Here is a 21,278-nt window from a genome sequence, read left to right as displayed (position 1 = left end):
CCATTAAACAGAAATTGGGGAAAAATAAACAGGTGCCCAAATAATTCTGACTTCAACTGTATATATATATATATATATATATATATATATATATATATATATATATATATATATATATATATATATATATATATATATATATATATATATACAGTTGAAGTCAGACTTATTAGCCCCCTTCGATTTTTTTTCTTCTTTTTAAAATATTTTTCAAACAATGTTTAACAGAGCAAGGAAATTTTCACAGTATGTCTGATAATATTTTTTCTTCTGGAGAAAGTCTTATTTGTTTAATTTCGGCTAGAATAAAAGCAGTTTTAATTTTTTAAACATCATTTTAGGGACAAACTTGTTAGCCCCTTTGAGCTATATTTTAGTTCGCTAGTCAACAGAACAAACCATCGTTATACAATAACTTGCCTAATTACTCTAACCTGCCTAGTTAACCTAATTAATCTAGTTAAGCCTTTAAATGTCACTTTAAGCTGTATAGAAGTGTCTTAAATATCTAGTCAAATATTATTTACTGTCATCATGGCAAATATAAAATAAATCAGTTATTAGAAATGAGTTATTAAAACTATTATGTTTAGAAATGTGTTTAAAAAATCTGCTCTCCATAAAACAGAAAAATAAACAAGCAGTGTAATAAGTCAGGGGGGCTAATAATTCTGACTTCAACTGTATGTATATATATATATATATATATATATATATATATATATATATATATATATATATATATACATATATATATATATATATATATATATATATACATATATATATATATATATATATATATATATATATATATATATATATATATATATATATATACATATATATGTTTATTAAAAAATAATTTAAAAAGCTGTCCCCCTACAGCTAAAGAACAAATCTAAAAAGCCTTCTCACAACTGTCCGCTGCTGGTTGGGCAGGAAGACTCGGATGGTGCGGCTGGTTTTGGAGTCGTCTGAAGAGCGGCTCTGGCATGGCGCAGGAGATTTGATCACAGGAGACACGTAGGAGCTTTCAAACACTGAATCTTTGGTTAGCAGCCCGTTGGTGACGGTTCTCCATGCTCCCTGAAGCTGCTCCATTACGACACCCTCTGGCACACGCGTCTGGAGAAACAGCGGTCAGAAACAAAACTGTGACTCTCTGAAAATTGGTCAATTTGTTTATGTTATGCAGGGCAATACTGAATCTGCAGGGGGTTTTTTTTTTGGCCATTTCTGCTGAATTTAGCAAATCTGCAAATTTATGCAGAATTATTTTGAGTGTAGGCGCTGAAAACCTAACACTGTGTCCTAACGATAGGCGACCTGATTCTGCCATGCAAAATTTGCTACGTGTCATGCAAAATTTAAATTTTAGAAAATGTAAAGAGATGACTTTTAATTTTCAAGATATTTAAATACAGTTACAATGTAAAAATGCAGGGTTTCACACAATTCATTCATGTAGTCCCAATACAAATCGATTAAGTCGACTTAACACTTTCAACAAATTTATGTGGATTAAACATAAAAAAAGTTAAGTTGTCCCAATAAAATCTCAAGAATCGTGTTGTTTCAGCTCATTTTAAATAAGTGGTTTGAAAAAGAAGAAAAAAGTTCTGGATAAATCAATTAAGAAAAGCTGAGTAATTCATTAATAGATTGAACATGTTTGAGAAATAATGAATTGAGTCAGAAATTTATGTCAATATATGATATGGACACTGTAAATGCAGGGTTCCACACAATTCCTTTATGTTGTCCCAACACAAATCGATTAAGTGAACCTAAATGTTTCATATTTAATCCACCTAAATTTGTAAAAACACTTAAGTTGTCCCCTACGGAGACCCGAAAGGGACATAGTGGGAGAGAAAAAAAATTGGCTGGGTAAAAAAAAAATGGGTAGAATGAAAAAAATGGGTGAAAGAAAAAAATGGGTGGGAGGAAAATATATATTTTTAAGCTTTTGTGTTCTCTCGCAAAAATGTTTTGCGTTCTCTCGCAAAGATTTTCGTTATCTTGCAAAGATGTTTTGAGTTCCCTCGCAAAACTGTTTCTCCACAAACACTTCCTGTTCACTTTATTAATGTAAACCCTCCCGTTTTTGCCGAAATTCTCCCGTATTTTACCATTCTATCCCACTTTCTTTACATTAAATCTGTGCGTCGATTGTCGCCTTTCATATGCAACATCTGAACCAGTGAATGCATGTATAAGCGCGGACTGACAGACGCGCTCCGCACAATAAACTGATCCCAGCCACCTTTTGTTTTGCAATAAAATACCTGTACACTTTCCATACTTCTGTATTTTACTGCTAACTATTTTAACATTTTTTAAATATTTAAATTCTAGATTTACAGACATTATTTTTGGCACATTATTTAAAATATGTGGCTAAGAAATAGCCATTTTTTATTTATTTATTTATTTATTTATGTGGGGTCAGTGATTTTTTTGGCAGGTCCAGTCGGGCCAATAGAAAATGTCCTTATCGTTGAACCCTGTACACCATCACAATGCACCACCATTTACACTAACATTATTTATTTTCATGCGTCATCAATGATGTCATGTGAAAACAACCTATACATACAATTCTGTAACAACATATAGAGCAAGAGAAACAGTGATTTACACAAAGTAAATAGATTTAGTCCTGTTTTAGTTCTAATTTAGTCTAGGGCTATGCATTATGATAATACATTACATATGGACAAAATAAAATGTCTATTGTTTCATAATATGCTCAATCGTTTATTTCCTTATGTCACAAAATACACTTTACAGTAATACTAGTTCATTGTGAGAAAGTTTGCAATCTTGAAATACAATATTTTGCATCTTATTTAGCAATTTTTTTTATGCTGGACCTGTAATTATTAGTTTTTGAAAAGTGCTTTCATTCATTCATTTTCTTGTCGGCTTTGTCCCTTTACTAATCCGGAGTCGCCACAGCGGATTGAACCGCCAACTTATTCAGCAAGTTTTTATGCTGCGTATGCCCTTCCAGCTGCAACCCATCTCTGGGAAACATCCACACACACACTACGGACAATTTAGCCTACCCAATTCACCTGTACCGCATGTCTTTGGACTGTGGGGGAAACCGGAACACGCGGAGGAAACCCACACGAACGCAAGGAGAACATGCAAACTCCACACAGAAACGCCAACTGAGCCGAGGCTCAAACCAGCGACCTTCTTGCAGTGAGGCGACAGCACTACCTACTGTGCCACTGCTTCACCCAAAAGTGCTTTGTATTTTATTAATATTTATGTACATATTAAATTGGGTAACTAATTATTAGACAGTGAATTTCTGTTTGTTTTGTTTTGGCTAGATTAGGTTCAGTTTTGGCTTTGGTACTAATCTAATGCACAAATATATTATTGTAAAGCATCCTGTAGAACATATTAAATTAAAAGAGACATCCGTGCTCATTTATGCTGAGTATGTATGATCTTAAATATAATAATAATAATAATAATAATAATAATAATAATAATAATAATAATAATAATAATAATAATATAATCACCATCATCATCAATTAGTGTTGAGTCCTGGAGGTTATGAAATCATAAATCACTTCAACTAGTTAACATTTGAATAGAGTTGTACTGACACAGCTGTACTGACAACTATTCACAACTACAGAAACGTTTGGTGTAAACAATGCGTCTTTTTTTCTAGTTTTCAAGTCAAATTATAGTAAAACCACATGAGCTGTCAAAATTACAAGTAGGTTTGTCAAACAAACACACATGTCGCATAACGGAAAATGTGACTGTAGAGTTTCTATTTCGTTAAACAATCTACAACTATATAAACACGTCAGTCTCATGCGCGTTTGATGTTTGACTTGTGTGCAGCGCATATATTCAGTGTGTAGGTTAAGCACAGATAACTGTTTGTGTCTATTCGCAGTGCGCAGAAGCGATTCATAACAAACAGAAGTCTGGAACATACGACATAATCGGAAAGGATGTAAACACTTTACAACTTTAATATTCTCGAGTTAAACATTGCGTGCTTTTAGAAATACAGTAGCTAGGATGAAAAGCTGAAGGAACTGCCGAGCAGCTACTCGGGCTATAAACATCCGCGGCCCTATTTCTTTTCTACTTCAACCTATCAAACAGCACGCTCTGTAAACATTTTACGATATTCTTGTCACTAGGTGAAAAGTAATCAAAACCGACCGTTACGAACCAACATCTTATAATGCTTTTCAGCAGCCATACACACTCACCACAGAAAGTTTGAAGAGTTCATCTCCGCCATAACCTGGAGAAACTACGATGACGTCATCATCCCCCTCTCTCTCACTCACACACACACACACACACACACACATACACCGAGTACAACAACTCAGAATATCAATACATCTGGAAACAAATGAGTTAGCCGGATATGATTTATGCAATATTTTAAAGTGGATTTCTTTACTTTTATTAGGAAGGAAGTATTTATGAGGCAACAACCAAAGCTTTTCTCCAATCTATATTATTAATTAATGCAGCCCAATGAACTGTGCCTCGAGGAACAATACGGTTTATTTGCTGAAGAATTAAACGAATATGCTTATTATTACATTTCTAGGATGATAAAACTTTAATACATAAATTTTGTATGTGTGAAATTTTGGTTTGACCTCTATCGTAAACACTCTTTCCTTCTTTTAGTTGAAAATTTATTTTATTTTATTGTAATTTACTTACCCCTTCCTTTGTTTTGTTAGTCTTTTTTCTTTCTGCAGCTAATGTAGTTTGTATTTTTACTCTTCTGTATCTCTTTTTATATTGACATCCTGATTGTGGTTGTATATTTTCCTTCTTTAATAAAGAATAAAAGTAAAACATACGCAGAGTAATCAATTATTATGACACTTTTTTTGATTCCCCTGTCAATTCTTTAATTCATTGGATGTAGAAATGCTGTACACTAAACTTTGTGTAATTAATTAATTCATTTTTATTTATCTTTGTTTTTTTTTATTTATTCATTTATTTTTACTATTGTTATTTTAGTTTTTTGTTTCATATGCTTTATTTTGTTGTATGTTTGTTCCTGATGATTATGCAATAATTTTTTTTTTTTTAAAAAAACAACACATACACGGAGTACACAGATGACTTTTGTATTTTACATTTTTTGTATATTATTTTGTGTTGAGCTTTCTATGTGTGATACAAAATTTGTAAAGTTGAATGCCATTTTGTTTTATTTGGATTTTGTATTAACAATAAATAAATAATAAAAGAACACACACACACACACACACACAACGATTTTAGTAGTTCATAAAGTTTTACAAACTTAAATGAAACTCATAATTATTACACATTAATTAATTGATTGAATCAATCCAAGGGTTTAGGTTTGCTCTTGACATTGATGGAGACTGGTGAATTCAATCCCCAAATAATATAATATTAATGCTATTAAAATATATATTTAATTAATCCTCTCTTCATACAATTTATTAAATTAAATTGTATGATGTTAAAGGAATGTTTATGAACTGATAAAGAGAGAGTTTAATAAAGACTTCTGTTTATTTTAACTATAGTGCAGATGAAACATGTCTCATATATAATTATTAATGAAAATAGAATGTGATTTAACCCTTTTTGCATGTCTATGTTATATGTGGGGACATTTCAGAAGTCGGTGGATATTGGAGAGGGGTCTGGATGCTGACCTGGTGCAGTGCAATCTGAGCTGCATCCAATGCTTTTTGATGTTCTCACCTAACCCCACCCGTCACAGTGACGTCACTCACTCCACTGAGTGCATTGTCTCTGAGATTGCATCGCTGAGTGATGCAATCTTAGCTTGCATCATAAAGGCTGCATCCAGATACTATTGGGATATTGGTGGGGACTCGTCCCCTCGTTCCATGCTAAATTTACACCCCTGAATCAATCTGAATAAGACATAATGCATATCTAAACGCTCTTAATCATAAATTAATCTTGCAATACATTTTTTAAAATAGGGTATTTATGCTGCTGACTTAAAACGGCACGATTTAATGTACAACTATTAAAATGAACATTTTGATGAATGCACATTTTTAAATACATATTGACTGTGGCAAATGAAATTGTGTAATTTATTGTATTTATAAAAAATAGAAGATAAATTATTTGTCAAGTACTACATAACATGTGAATCTGAGTAATTAATATTATTATTTGTGTTTATTTACAGCCATTTTAATTCGACTAATATATGGACAAATTTGTTAATGCAGTTTGTTGAAATTGTCGAACGGTCCTTGGGCTCTTAAGGTATTAATTTTCGTAATTCGATGCATACAGTAGGCGACACTATGTGGATTTGCTATTTTACCAAGACTGTCCGCTCCTCAGAGCAGGGAAAATGAGCATGCGGAGCTAAAACCAAACCCAACATTGTTTCTGTATTATTACTAAATGCCTAACAGCAAGAACCGGGAGTTGTCTCCTCTTATTGTTTTAAAAGAATAATTCATCCCCAAATAAAAATATACTCTCTATTACAGAGGTAAAGTTAGTTTTATATTCGAATATTCAGACATTCTCCTTAATAATATAACTTCAGAAAAGTATTCTTTGCCAATTCTAAATAGGGAAATCTTATTAGCAGCAAATGACTATCAAAGTACAACAGTGTTCACAGTCAATTAGTGTTAATGTTGTTTACAAGTCATACTTGGATGCTATAGAGGTAAAGTTGGTTTTAAATTCGCACATTCAGACTTTCCCCTTAATAATATAATTTCATAAAAGTATTATTTGCAAACTCTAAACAGTGAAATGATAATAGCAGCCAATGACTATCAAAAGTACAACATTGTTCACAGTTAAATAAACAGTGTTAATGTTGTTTTCAAGTCACACTTGCATGCAAATTCCAATCGAATATTCAAAGTAACATGGTAAACAATATAGAGACCTCTAAATGAACGAATGTGTGAATATAAAACCAACTTAAACTCTATTATGCTAATTCCTATTGAATATTCAAAGTAACATGGTAAACAATATAGAGACTGCTAAATGAATGAATGTGCGAATATAAAACCAGCTTTACCTTTATCTCTCTTTTTTCTCTCCCTCAAGTGGTTCCAAACCTTTATGAGTTTTTTATTCAGTTAAACACAAAAGAATACATTTCGAAGAAAGCTAAAAACCTGTAACAATTGAGCTCCATAGTAGGAAAAACAAATACAAAGGAAGTCAATGGTTTCAGTTTTGCACATCTTCTTTTGTGTTCAACAGAAGAAACTCAAACAGGTTTGAAACAAGTAAAAGTTGAGTAAACAATGACAGATTTTTTAATTTTGGGTGAACTATTCCTTTAAAAGGTAATATGGTGACTAGAAAAAACTTTTTTTATTTACATTACAACAAATAGAAATACAAAACTGATAGAAGTATAGTACAAGCAATGCAAAAATTATTTTTTGCAACAAGAGACATGTATCAATTTTAAAATAAATGTAATAAAGGTAAAGCAAAAGAAAGACAAAGTAACCAAATGAGGGCACATGACAAAAATAAAACAAATTAATGCAGAATATTAAATAAAGCACATGTTTTATAAGTTTTAATTGCTTTCTCGTTGTGAGAGTCTGTGATGGTTTTTAAATACATTTCCAATTCTCGTTTAAAAATGAATAATTTAACTTACATTGAGTATATACAGAGAAAAAGTAGGTTTTATATTGTTTTAAGTTGAATTAAGGAATTGTTTTTCTTTAACATAAAACCCCAAAACAACATGTCAATAGCTTAAAGAAAAATCACCACAAACCTTTTGGACAATTAAAGAATTCACAACAGACCAGAACGATTTAACAAAGGGACATTCCCAAAACCAGTGAGCAACAGATTCAGATGAAGTCTCACAGAAAGAGCAAGACACGTTAATGTCATTTTTTAATTTTGGTAAAAAAAATTTAACTATGTGATGACGTATAGCCTATATTTATGAGGTCCAAGCAACATCCCTAGATGGATAAGCGACTATATGTTATTACTTTAAATTTAAGTACAGTTTTTTTTTTTTTTTTTACTTTTTAAGAACAGTAGCCTATAATTTTTAACTATTAAATTCACTTTTTTTAAAATGCACAGCTTTTTTTATTTCAATGTAAACGTTGACATTTTGTTTGTTTTTTTATTACATATAAGCACATACAGTGTTAATGTTCAAAGTATTTATAATGTTAAAAGCGGATGATGATAATAAATATTCCTAATAACGTTAATAGGAATTAATCTGCCACATTTTTGAACTGTACAGAGCAGTAGCTACTTTAATGGGCTTACAAGGCTGCTGTATTTCAATACTGCTCATTATGGTGGTACTTGAAGAGACCATATTTGTCTGAGGTGGCACTTGGGGAAAAAAGTTTGAGATCCACTGGTCTAAATGACTAGGAAAAACTGATCCCAGACCTGCTGCTGTGGGTTGCTTTAATCCAAAAATAAAAACAGGAAGCAGATACTCAACGCTAGCAAACTGAATAAGAGGCAATTTGTCGAAGTCATTGTTGTTAAAATGATTTGAGATGCCCCTCATAACTAAACTGATAGGTTGTGGTATCTATTTGAACTTAAAATACACACCTAATGCAAAAGTGGTCTGTGAAACAGAGCAATCTATAAGCAGTATGACTACTGCTAAAAAAAAAACTCCATTCTGGGCAGCGGGCACTTTCAACAGTGATGTTTCTTTGGGCAGGACAGTGTGTGTCTTTTCGCCCAGTGATTGGTCAGAAAGGAGGGGTGTCTCCAGGCAGTCCCTCCTCATTGGCTGCCCCGTTCTAAATCGCGATTTCGTATTGGCCACTGTTTCTGTCGCTCAGTGGATTCATGCGCAGTGTCGAAGGGAGGAGTAAACAGCAGTGAGTCACAGCTAACAGGCTAGTGTTCAGCTTTAGGTGAGTTCACATATTGTTGTCTTTAAATTCTCAATTACAACATTGTTTTTGTTCATTTTAAGACGGGGCTCATTTACTTATTTTATACCTTCGTTGATTGTGTTGATTGCATGGTCCGTGTGCGCAGTGAGTGTGTGTAATCGCTTGCGTTCAGCTAGCTGAGGCCTGCTGCAGCTCATGCCTGCGCGGGAAAGTCTCTTATAAGTGCACGTGCACAAATGCATTTCCGAATGTAAAACTCACAGCAAGATATAAAAACGCACACCACGGCAGACTAGTGATGGCATTCGATGTATTTCGTGATACTTTAGTGTAAACGTGCACGAAGAGGCCCAGTGTTGAGGTTTGAGGTCTGGAGCGTTTGCATGTGGATTTCCTTAAACATCAACAAAAACGTAAAATTATAAGAATCTTTCTGACTTAAAATTTCCTGTTGTGCTCGTATATCACTAACAGTTGTTGCTCTTGTTTTTGTGTTTTCACCGCCTGAAACGTCACGTTATGATGAGTATAACTGTTAAATATGATTATGGATGTTAAACTCCTTGTAAAATCGTGTGCTGAAATGCTTTTAGTAGTTTTAGAGCGTTTAGAGCTGGTGTTTTTTCAGTGACGACCCTGTTAGTTGCTAGATTTGTCAGTCTTTAGCTGTAGCCGTGGTGCTAGGACACATGTGCCATGTGCCATCAACCTTCCCATTTACAGTAGATCCTCATGAGTGTGGAAACTTCTTTATTCCTGTTTTTCCTTATATGAATACATTTTTTGTTGTTGAAATAATTACTATATTACTTAAATTGAGTGTCATTAATGTGTTGGCAAAGCACATAGTATGCAGTTTAATCACAGTGATATTAACTTTACTGATAGGGCAGACTTTTCAGTGTCTTATGTGAGTTTTCACTGAAAATAATTTTTATTTTGTCAAAATAGATTACACTAAGCATGAATAAAGAAACTGCTGAACTTTAGTCATGCATACCTACACTCAAAACTCAAACTAGTTATTTAACCCTTTGACTGCCGCTCTACCAAGTGGTTGACCATGTTTTTACTGAAAACCAAAAACATGTTAAATGAGAATCAGATCTGTTTTATGGCATACTTAAACAAATAACGGTGATTTTAGTATTCAAAAATGATTTATTTTGAAAATTGTTTTTAAATAAATTGGTCTTACACTTCATATTTTCTGATTTTTGATAGTATCCGCTTGTTGTGACGTATGGAATTCTGTTTCCGGGTCCAAGCCGCTACTCATTTGAGTCATGAAAATATTTGTTTATGGACACTTTTTAGTCAAATCACACTTAAAAGTGAATTTTATATAAACACATCAGTATCTGAACTTGCTGCATCACAAATACCATAATTGTAATAATTTATGAAAAATGTATAAAATTCTGGGCATTGGATATAAGTCATTGATTAGTATACATTGCAATCGTGATTTTCGAAAGTATTACAGTGCCTTTTGAATGTTTCTTATTATTTATGATGTGTCCTCATACTGTTTGATAGAGCGCTTGGATGTGGAAGCTGCTGCCCGTACCGTCACACTTAACAAGCGGATATGTATTAATTCGGCTTTTTCCATAAATTAACATATCAATTTTTTGGTAGAGGCTGATATTTAAGAAATTATGGGCTGTGTTGAAAAAAATGCGTTGAGTGTGTTAACTAGCGCCATCTAAACATTTTTTTTTTCTTGGTGGGGTATTATATAATTTTTCTATATAATTTGAGCTGAAACAAAACAGTTTGAGTTTTTTTTTCATGACAACTTGATTGATTTTTATGTTCAATCCACCTAAATTTGTAAAAATATGTGTTAATTTTAATTCCTTCATATTTTCACAACACGAATTTGTTTGAATTACAGCATTTTTACAGTCTTTGGGTTATCTTTCATCCTTCTGATTAGCACTCAGTGGTTGGCATTCTGAAGTCAAAGTTTGTTGCTTGGTCCCTGCAGAATGGACATGAGTACCAGTGAGTGTTTTGGATGTGGCCGTTCTGGACACTGGATCAAGAACTGCCCTAATGCTGGTCGCGGTCGTGGCAGGGGCCGAGGACGAGGAAAGGGTAAGCTAAGAAGAGATATTTATTTATAGGCTGCTAAGCCTTTTATGGGTCGATCAGATCATAGACTGGATCTGTGTGAAAGAAATGCTAATAACAGCTGTCTCTCGCTCTCTCTTACTGCAGATCTGTTCTGTTACCGGTGTGGTGAGCAGGGACACATCGCCAGAGATTGCGAACAGACTGAGGATGGTAAGATGAGCTTTCTTTGATTGATAGCTATTTAAATGTGTTTTACTCTGCCGCAGGCCCAGATTGGCTAATCGGGAGGACCGGGAGAATTCCTGGTGGGCTGGTCCGTTTTTTTGGCCACGAGGGCTGGTGTCCCAAGCTGCTTGCACTCTCAGCAATCACACTTTTTTCATTTATTTATTTATTTGACCATATCTTCACTCTTTTTATTCATTACTTTGCCGCAGCTCTGCTCTTTTTATTTATTTTCCCGCAGCCTCGTTAGCAAAATGCGGCCTGCAGGTTATGATGACGTAACTATCATTCAAACCCAAGCAGCAGCACCTTAGTGAATATAAAAATTCGAATAAATAATATTAATGAATATAACACCTGCTCAATGAAAATCAGATAATTCACTAAATTAATAAATCTGACATAACTTGATTAGACATCTAAAAGGGGGAGAAAAAGATTAAGCCATCAATATAAAGTAATACTGTGGTTAAGAGTCTTGCAGATAACAGTGCAATACTTCTTTCTTATTCCAAACGCACCAACATAACAACCCCACTGGTCCAGTGGTCGGTACGTTGTGTTACAAGACCACCGACCCGAGTTCGAATCTCACTTGAGTAAGTGAGTGTTAAGACATAAGTGAGTGTTAAGACATATAATACTGTTTGGGTTACTTATGTAGGTGTACATATTTTATTTTTGTTTTTTGTGTGACCACCATTACTAAGAACTGGATATCTATAAAGAAATTTGCAAAGACTATATATTCAGATATTGCAGGAAAAAACATTGTGATGTTTTAAAGAATAGTGTTAGAGATTTAGCTACCCTTTTATCTTCTCATATTTATCTGGGGCTGAATAGGAGTCCGGCCCTGCTCTGCTGTATTAAGTTTTTTTTATTTGTTTGTTTAACACAGCGTGCTACAACTGCCACCGGAGTGGCCATATTTCTAGAGACTGTAAAGAACCCAAAAAGGAGCGAGAGCAGTGTTGTTATAACTGCGGTAAAGCTGGTCATGTGGCACGCGACTGTGACCATGCCAACGAGCAGAAGTGCTACTCCTGTGGGGGCTTTGGGCACATCCAGAAATTATGTGACAAGGTGAAGTGTTACAGGTAAGCCATGTTTTTCCTAACAAAGCTTATTTTTATTTCCACACTGAAATTGCAATTATTTACTTAGGTAAATAATAATTCATTTAAATTTTCTTAAGAAGGTGCGGATTTCAACTGCAATGCAATATTTCTAGCATGTTTGCTTATAGACTGTATTTTTTTCTTCTGAGGACAATGTTATCTTTTGAAAAACATTTTCCCCCTTAAAAACAATAAACCCTGTTCACAAGATGGTTGATACATCCATCAGTAATCAGCATCCTAAATACTATAATATTTAGATGGCTAAACATGTATGTTTATAAAGAAATACTTTACTATATCATCTTTGCATCAAATTACAAAAAAAAGAATTACCTATTTTTCAAGGTGTTTCTTATGCAGCATCTATGGGCAGGACAGTAAATGTTCTCTCTTCTATCTGCTGTCCCTTTTTTTAAAGTTGTTTTAATACTATCGTTGAGTTTTTCTTTTAATAGTTTAGCAAATAGGAATAAATATATTCCTAAATATTAGAAAAATATATATTTGTTGTTCTTTGCCTTTAACTGTGATCTAAGTTTACCTAGGACTGGGCGATTAAATTGATCATATCGATAAACTTGAAAATGTAGTTTATATCTATTTGTTTGAATACGCAGTTGCCATAAAAACACAACATGGCAGGGAAAAAGAAATGTTGCGATTTATGAAATTAAAATGAACATACACTCTGAAAAACAGCATGATTCAGAGCTCTCCACCGAGAATGGACTAGACAAATAATGGACATTATGCACATATGAAAGAAACTGTTACTTATGTTGGAATTTAAAATTGCCCTTTCCAGATAAATTATGTGCCTCAGCCACATTCATTACTATCAGGGTTCATACGGTCATGGAAAACCTGGAAAAGTCATGGAATTTTCATGGCATTTTCCAGGCCTGGAAAAGAAAATGAATGAATTGAAACTAAATAGATAGTTGCATATTTTACAATATGCTGTAATAAATTTGAACATGTATTGTTTTTTTACCACGCATATGTAGACATTGCCTGAAACATTAGGTCATGTAAAATGACCTAAAAGTCTTGAATAACCCACTAATTTATATGAACAGACAAAACACAAAATAATGAAATTATTTCATGATCAGGTAAACGGCACAAAATAAGAGAAATACATCGCTTTGGAAAAAATAATGAGTTCAATTGATATTATTAATATAGAAGTCTTGTATGCAATTATTAAATAGCTCTTGTTGAATTGATATTTAAATGTCAGCTATCAAGGCCATTTCAAGAAAAAAAAAAAAAAATATATATATATATATATATATATATATATATATATATATATATAATTATTATTATTATTTTTTTTTTTAAAGGGAAAGTTTTTTATTTTTTTTTATTTTTAATGCTTAACCTAATTGTATAGGTTGATACCCTTCCATAATACTTTTTTTAAAGACCCTATTGCCCAGACCTAAGTTTACCCCACTATGATGACTTCCGTTGCTGAGCAACCTGTAAAATGTGAAAGGAGGTCCATTCAGCAAATTTGGAGTGACATGAACTCTGGTAAACTGATTTTAAAAACTGCTTTTAATCTGCAGGTGTGGTGAAATCGGACATGTGGCGGTGCAGTGCAGCAAGGCCACTGAGGTGAACTGCTACAACTGCGGCAAGACCGGTCATCTGGCGAGAGACTGCAGCATCGAAGCGTCTGCGTAGCTCCTTTTCCTCTGTCACTTCCTCCTTTCCTGATTGATGGTTGTTTCTCTTCTCTGAATCCTCTTCATTGGCCAAAAGCTGGCAAACAGAGGCCTTCCCGGGCCAGTGAGCAGATATGAGTTTGTTTTTCCTTCGTTATAAAGTAAAAGGGGTGGAAAAATATCTTATTGCGTTTAAAACAAAAATGTTTTTTTTAGGTAGAGGTGTATTGTAAGACGCTTTGTTAAAGGACCCCTTTCAATGCCGCTGGTGAAAAGATCCAATACTGGGACATCAAGAGCCACATGGGATGTCTGGTATCACAGAAGTGAACCTCAGACCAAATGTAAGAGAAAAGTTGGGTGAAGGATCAATTCTGGTGTTTTGTTTTCTTCTTTTTTTGTGTTTGTGGTTCTATGGAGAAATATGTAAGCTGGCTTAAGAGGACAGACAAAAACCATTTTCATCGCAGGAAGTCCATTAAGATCAGGTCCCCACTAGCAGTTCACAGCAAAGAGCGTGTCTACTATGAAAATATTATATTGATATTTGGGATTAAGTTGAATAACTGAAATAATGCCTTTTGATTTTTCCTTTTTTTTTTTTGCCTTTTTCTGTTCCTAAAAAATGATGTTTGCAGATTCAGCAAACAAAGCTTGTTAATGGAAGTTCCAGAGTAAATTTTAGTCCTTTCTACCTTAAGTTATCCAGAAAAAAATAGAGGACATGTGGAATTAGAAAAGAAAAGAAAAAAGAATGTTTTCACAGAAATCAGATATTTTTGTACAATATCACTTGGACTACTGTAAGAATATCATTGCTTGTACTCAGTTTTTAAGTCGAAAGAAAATTGCAACTTAAGTCCTAGAACATAGATATGTAATTTTAAACTGTCAATAAAGCTGGAGGAGGATGGGGAGTCTGCCTGCATTCATGACTGAGTTCTTGAGTCATTGCTTTAGAAAAACAAGTTAAAAAAAGAATAAGTAGACTTTAATTAAAAAAATCATTCATTTCTTTTCAGCTTAGTCTCTTTATTAATCTGGGGTTGCCACAGCGGATTGAACCGCCAACTTATCCAATATGTTTACACAGCGGATGTCCTTCCAGCTGCAACCCATCACTGGGAAACAAAAAATACATAATAAAATAAGATTTTTAGAAAATAATATTTTTTTTTTTACGTATGTAAACAGTCAATATTTAAATAAGTTCAAAATCCTTCATTAAATCACCCATTATGATCTAAGGACTTTTTTTAGATCCTCTTTCATTTGTATGTATTATTTTTCTATCACATAATTTTTGGTGTACTAGTATTTGGACCGTTGTCGTAAGTTATTTTGTTAGATAAGCTCCAAATTTGGCTTCAGTACTGACTAATCTAATGTATAATATTGTAGAAGATAGGTTTGTGAGGGGAGTACTTGTATATGTTGAGCACTATATATATATATATATATATATATATATATATATATATATATATATATATATATGATTATTACTGTATTTTAGTAGTTGGGTACTAAAAAAACTGTCTACATAACTACTACTAAGAACATTCATTCGAGTCTAAACCATTAATATGGTATATTCCCACTAAAGCAAAGGTGACAAATCAATGTTCATAATAAGAATTAAATTAATTTTATTGCAAATGTATTTAATTACAATTGGTAGTGCAACATACCTTTGAATAATTCCAAAATATAAATCAGAAATGTGGTTCAAGTGTATGATTTCCAGCCTTTTTTTTGTAATCCAAATATTAAATTATAATAGCAAATGAATAAACCATTATTTTATTTAAAGTTTACCTTCATAATTAAAAAAAAATCTGAATAAATCGTTTTGCCATCATTTGATGTTAATAGTCACAAAAGTCTTAATAGGGAAGTTAGGGAATGATCAAAACCATAAATTAATGGTTATCTGTGTAATATACTAAGGTATTTTATACAAACTGTTATTTGTGTCATGTTTATGTTTTTTCCCATTTTGTTATGCTTTTGAATTGCATTATGGGACCTTGATCTTTCTTCCAATTAAAAATAATAATAGTTTAAAGTGATAGTGTAAAGTTATGATTGGAGGTCTGGGTTGTTATATTATGGTACAAAAACCCTATAATAAACTACCAGTAAATTTTCTGTTATTTTAAAGACTTATTTCTCTCTATATTGTTTTTAAAGTACTATTTCAACATAGTAAAATGTCAATTAAAGTCACTTTGTTGGTTGAATTTTCAACATCAAAAGACAGAGCAGAGATCTGTGTCCTGTAATGCAATTCACAGAAAACACAAAATATGGAAGCTTAATTAACGGATGCTTATAACGGTTCAAATCTGCATTGTTTATATGAGAAGACTGATGTGATCTACAAAACACCTCATAAACAGAAAGCGGAATGGCAGGGCAGGTTTCTGACACACCTTTGGCTTAAAAAATGGATGAAACCAAAGGTGAGAGTGCGCACAAAAATCCTGTTATTCTGCACGTCAACAAGAGAGACATTTGCAATGAGTGCACCGCCCTGTTGGGAACAAGATAGACATACTGGTATCTTCAATGAGGGAAAATTTGCATGTGTGTTGAGGGGAGCCTGTTTGTATAAACAGCCCATAAAGTTCCATAGGTGTAAGGCTAATCCACTTTTGGAAAATGTACTACATGACTACAACAGCTCAACAAGACTAGTCCTCAACACAGGTCTTGTTTTTTGCCGCTTTGTCTTCATTCAATTCATTCATTCAAGTTCTGAATTTTGGAGAGTTAGATTAGTTTCTCTATATATTTTAGTTGATCCTGGTAAAAAAACAATCCAGTTCCAAAATTTTAAGTATTATGGAATTTATTTCTTATTTTTAATCCTTTATTTTCCACCCATGTTTAGTTGTATACACTAGATTGTAAAAAGCACTATATTGAATTGAATTTCTCATTGCTGCACTGAAGAGGTGCCTTGAGCAGCTCAGATTTGTAGATACATAAAGTTTGTAAAAAACTCGATCAGACATTAAATCTTTTTTTTTTTTTAATACGTTTTGTTGTTGTTGATTTGTCTGGTTCGTCTTAGGTCAGACTTTAAATGTTGACTACTCATACACAAACACCATAAAATCACAGGCTAGTTTCATTCACCAAACAAGCAAATGTCAAAACACAATTATACACTAATATCAATAATAAGATGTAAAATAAAGAAATAAAAACCATATTTATATAGCACAATTAAAAATGACCCTAGTTGACCAATGTGCCCCACAAAAACTCATTTAAAAATATAATTAGTAAAAAAAAAAAAAGCAGCACAGTGGGTTGCCAAGTCATCTCACAGCAAAAAGGCAGCTAGTTTGATCCTCGCCTGAATCATTGGCATTTCTGTGTGGAGTTTGCATGTTCTCCCCGTGTTGGCGTGGGTTTCCTCCAGGTGGTCCGTTTTCCCCTACAGTCCAAAGGACATGCAGTATAGGTGAATTGGGTAAGCTAATTTGGTCGTGAATGAGAGTGTATGGGTGTTTCCAAGTGACTGGTTGTGGCTAGAAGGCCGCAGCATCAGAGAAAGCTCCTACATTTTAGCCTACACTTGAGAATCAACAAAAGTCTCTGATTTGATGATCTGGTTGCATGGTGCTCGGTCAAAAGGGCAGAAGAAAGGTAAGATGTAGCTAAGATATTCAATAGCATCTCGATGCAGCTTTTATGACGCAAGCTGAGATTGCATCTCCCAGCAATGCAATGTCAGACACAATGCACTCAATGGAGCTAGTGATGTCACTGTGAGGGGTGGAGTTAGGTGAACCCATTAAAAAAATTGCATGCATTTCAGATTGCCTTTGCACCAGGCCTGCATCCAGACAAGCTGATTAATTATTTGTATGCAAGAAGTACATTTTTTAAAACCACTCTGTAGTGCACTGGCAACCAATGAAGTGAACGCAACACAGGCCAAAGATGACCCTATTTATGTGTATTTTGAATTTTAACCGAGACAGCTGAATGGTCAATCCCAATATAAAAAGATTTGCAGTAGTCCACTCTTGAAGAGATGAAGGCATGCATTACTTTTTCTAAATGAATAAAAACAGGCCAAGAGGTTATCCAAAATATTTAAATTTTATTTAATGGGAAGATACGTTTGTGTGTCATCATAACAATGCTCATACTGTCAGGCAGTATGTAAAGAGGAAACCGGATTGGGGCCAGATAGAGCCCTGAGGAACCACACTTAACTGAAAAACATCTATTGGACAGATTTACACCACTCCAGACCTGTAATGCAATGTTCCAACCATTCAATGAGAACAGTATGATACTGTTTCAAAAACAGCAGTTACAGTTTTTTTTTTTTTATTTGGTTTGGCGCAATTTTCTTTCTGTATTCCTCATCATTTATGCTATTTCAAATGTGGTAATACTTTAATTGGGCCATTCTTCAAGTACGGGCAGTTTACTTTAATTTCAAAATTAAAGTAACACAGCCTCATAAGTTTAAACAGTTTGTCTAGTTTTAAGATCTGTAAGAGGACAAACTTAGATAAGAGAAACATTTGTTTCCATCGTGAACTGAACAAATGTCAATTCCACCACATCTTAATATACAGCTTATTTCAAAACGAAATAAATTATAGCCGACAAACATTGTCTAAGATCATTTTTGTATCTAGTTTAACCAATCTTTCCACAATATATATATATAATAATCATCCATTTTTCGATGAAATTAATGAGTTGTATGCTGAATTGTACACCTGTCACACTCTTAAATTTAATATTTATTTGGTTAAGAGCTTATTAGAAAATAAACTGAATTTGTTTATTGAATAGAGCATGAACTCATACATTGTGAATACACTTTTAATGTTTGATGAGAACTTTTTAAGTATATATATTTTTTTTAAATGTGTGTGGTTATGAAAATGACATTTCTACAGTTTGTTAAAATGACATTTTTACAGTTTATTGTTAAGCTTTGAGTTGATACTAGCCTTTCATGTATACAAAACACTCTTACCTTAATTTTGTTTGGTTTTTAAAATCATCTTTGAAGGTCGGCTACAGCATGTTTGGAAATGACATAGAATAAATGATATTTCCTTTTCAAGCAATGTTTACCTTGATTTTTCTTCAAGTGTTGTTGATAAAAATTAAATTCCCTCCATCTTGAACGTTCTCAGATGACTTTATTTTCATAGAAACCACCTAAATAATCTTCCACACAAACATTTTAAAGTGACATTACAGTGTTGTGGTGGAAATGACACTGATACTGTGCGACAGCTATAATTTGTATAAAAAATGATATTGATAAAAGTCTCACATTAATAACTAAAATATTTAAATAATTTCACTAGTGCTTAATTAAGATACATGAATAGATACCAGATAAATAATATTTTAAAATGTTATTTTTATTGTAGAAGTTTAAAACTCTGGGTGTGTGATAAGGAAAACACCCAATTTTAGGCGATTTTGACACCTAAAAGGAGGTTGAAAAATAGAAATAGAAAAGTAGTACATTTTCTAAAAGTAGGTTTCATTGTTAGTTTGACAAAGAAAGAGGAATTTGAACAAAATTATATATATATATATATATATATATATATATATATATATATATATATATATATATATATATATATATATATATATATATATATATATATATATATGATTAAAGGTCATAGAAGTGCCCGTAGTTGAAGAATTAACCAAATACGTATCTCCGTGTATATTATTCAGCCACAAGATGGCGGAAGTAGTAGGAAAGACCCGACAGAAAGCAGAAGACAGAGGTCTGTTTTAATTGAGTTTGAAAAATGACTAAACCTCATAGTTATTTTGAAAATGTTTTGCAATCCTTAGATTACTAAAACCAAAAGTCATGACAGCGGGTTGGAGAAATGTACAAACTGCCACATGACAAAATACTCAAGTAATTCATAGCCTAGTAAAACTGCACCATACTAAAGTGTATACTATAGTATTTACAACAGTTTGCTAATGAATGCTAAAGCTACTGTTTAATTAACAGCAGTAAACTGTGATGTAATTAGTAATTGTAGTTAATACTGATAGTTGTAGCAAGCCTTTACAGTATTGTGGGTTTATTAGTATCACTATAGAATTACAACACCAGAATAATTCAAATGTTGAATATCCGTCTTTCGGATGAGATGTTAAACCGAGGTCCTGACTCTCTGTGGTCATTAAAAATCCCATGGCACTTCTCGTGAAAGAGCAGAGGTGTAACCCTGGTGTCCTGGCCAAAGTCCCTCTATCGGCTCTTACAATCATGGCCTCCCAATCATCCCCTTCCACTGAATTGGCTCTATCACTGTCTCTCCACTCCACCAATAGCTGGTGTGTGCTGAGCGCACTGGCGCCGTTGTCCTGTGGCAGCCGTCGCATCATCCAAGTGGATGCTGCACACTGGTGGTGGTGTGGAGAAACCCCGCTCATGATTGTGAAGCGCTTTTGGTGGATGGCCATACACAATACATGTGCAATATAAAATACACACATTACATTACATTACATTACATTACAAGTACTAAACCTAGTCTCCTGGTGCTCCGGTTTCCCCCACAGTCCAAAGACATGCGGTACAGGTAAACTGGGTAGGCAAAAAATTGTCCATAGTGTATGTGTGTGAATAACACTCTCTGGGATGTTGCGGCTGGAAGGGCATCCGCTGCATAAAATGGTGCTGGATAAGTTGGCGGTTCACTCCGCTGTGGGGACCCCCGGATTAATAAAGGGACTAAGCCGAGAAGAAAATGAGCAAACCAATTAATTAATGAATGAATAATAGTAAGTAGAAGAGGAAAGAGAGGAAAAAAAGAAGAGAAAAAAACAGAAGGAAGGGGAGGAGTAGAAGAAAAAAAGGAAGTTGAAAAATAAAGTGCAGCAAACAAAAACAATGAGAATAATAAGGAAGAAAAAAAAACTTTATTGTTATAATGTTAATATACAAATCATACAAACCCAAAGTAAAGAATAATATTAAAAAGAAGAATTTAACTAACAGTATGATGAATTATTAATAACGTGATAACTATAATATACTCATGCTGGCAATAATAATAATAATAAAATAATAATAATAATAAAATAACAACAACAACAACAATAATAATAATAAAATAATAATAATGATAATAATAATAATAATAAAATAATAATAATGATAATAATAATAGTAAGAATAATAATAAAAATAACAGTAATAATAATAA

At 33.2% G+C, this 21,278-nt stretch overlaps 3 protein-coding genes across 12 annotated transcripts in view; 1 reads left to right on the top strand and 2 right to left on the bottom strand.

Moving 5' to 3' along the window:
* raf1a (Raf-1 proto-oncogene, serine/threonine kinase a) overlaps nt 1–4,313 on the bottom strand; it is a 68,337-nt gene extending 64,024 nt beyond the window's left edge. For all 7 annotated transcript variants that reach the window (XM_073938001.1, XM_073938002.1, XM_073938003.1 and 4 more), the window contains 2 exon segments: nt 4,263–4,313; nt 919–1,128 (listed from right to left, as the gene is read on the bottom strand). Coding sequence is in view for 4 of the 7 variants with exons in the window: in NM_131439.2 (NP_571514.2) it covers nt 919–1,104 (186 nt within the window). In the remaining 3 variants the exon portion in view is untranslated.
* Nucleotides 1–21,278, bottom strand: part of zgc:113278 — an 852,580-nt gene that overhangs the window by 362,830 nt on the left and 468,472 nt on the right. The window lies entirely within an intron of this gene.
* On the top strand, nt 8,875–14,965 carry cnbpa (CCHC-type zinc finger, nucleic acid binding protein a). Of its 3 annotated transcripts, none has more exons than XM_005170569.5 (5): nt 8,875–8,948; nt 10,873–11,033; nt 11,157–11,222; nt 12,139–12,337; nt 13,939–14,965. In XM_005170569.5, exons 2-5 carry the CDS (start codon nt 10,925–10,927, stop codon nt 14,054–14,056), a joined length of 492 nt encoding a protein of 163 aa, XP_005170626.1. In that variant the 5' UTR covers nt 8,875–8,948; nt 10,873–10,924; the 3' UTR covers nt 14,057–14,965. The 3 variants fall into 3 exon arrangements, with proteins under 3 accessions (XP_005170626.1, NP_001231665.1, NP_956043.2); NM_001244736.1 differs by having other exon boundaries at nt 10,924–11,033; nt 13,939–14,964; NM_199749.2 differs by lacking the exon at nt 8,875–8,948 and adding an exon at nt 9,177–9,343 and having other exon boundaries at nt 10,924–11,033; nt 13,939–14,954.

Source organism: Danio rerio, chromosome 23, assembly GCF_049306965.1.
Source record: "Danio rerio strain Tuebingen ecotype United States chromosome 23, GRCz12tu, whole genome shotgun sequence".
Classification (NCBI taxonomy): Eukaryota; Metazoa; Chordata; class Actinopteri; order Cypriniformes; family Danionidae; genus Danio; species Danio rerio.
The sequence above is the reverse complement of the archived record's forward strand: the minus strand, read 5'-3'. Positions and strand labels throughout refer to the sequence as shown.

Excerpts from the sequence above, each read along its gene's own strand:
- cnbpa (XM_005170569.5), top strand. The coding sequence starts at position 10,925 with ATGGACATGAGTACCAGTGAGTGTTTTGGATGTGGCCGTTCTGGACAC. Across the intron at positions 11,034-11,156 it reads GGGCCGAGGACGAGGAAAGG|ATCTGTTCTGTTACCGGTGT; the intron begins GTAAGCTAAGAA and ends CTCTTACTGCAG. Across the intron at positions 11,223-12,138 it reads TTGCGAACAGACTGAGGATG|CGTGCTACAACTGCCACCGG; the intron begins GTAAGATGAGCT and ends TGTTTAACACAG.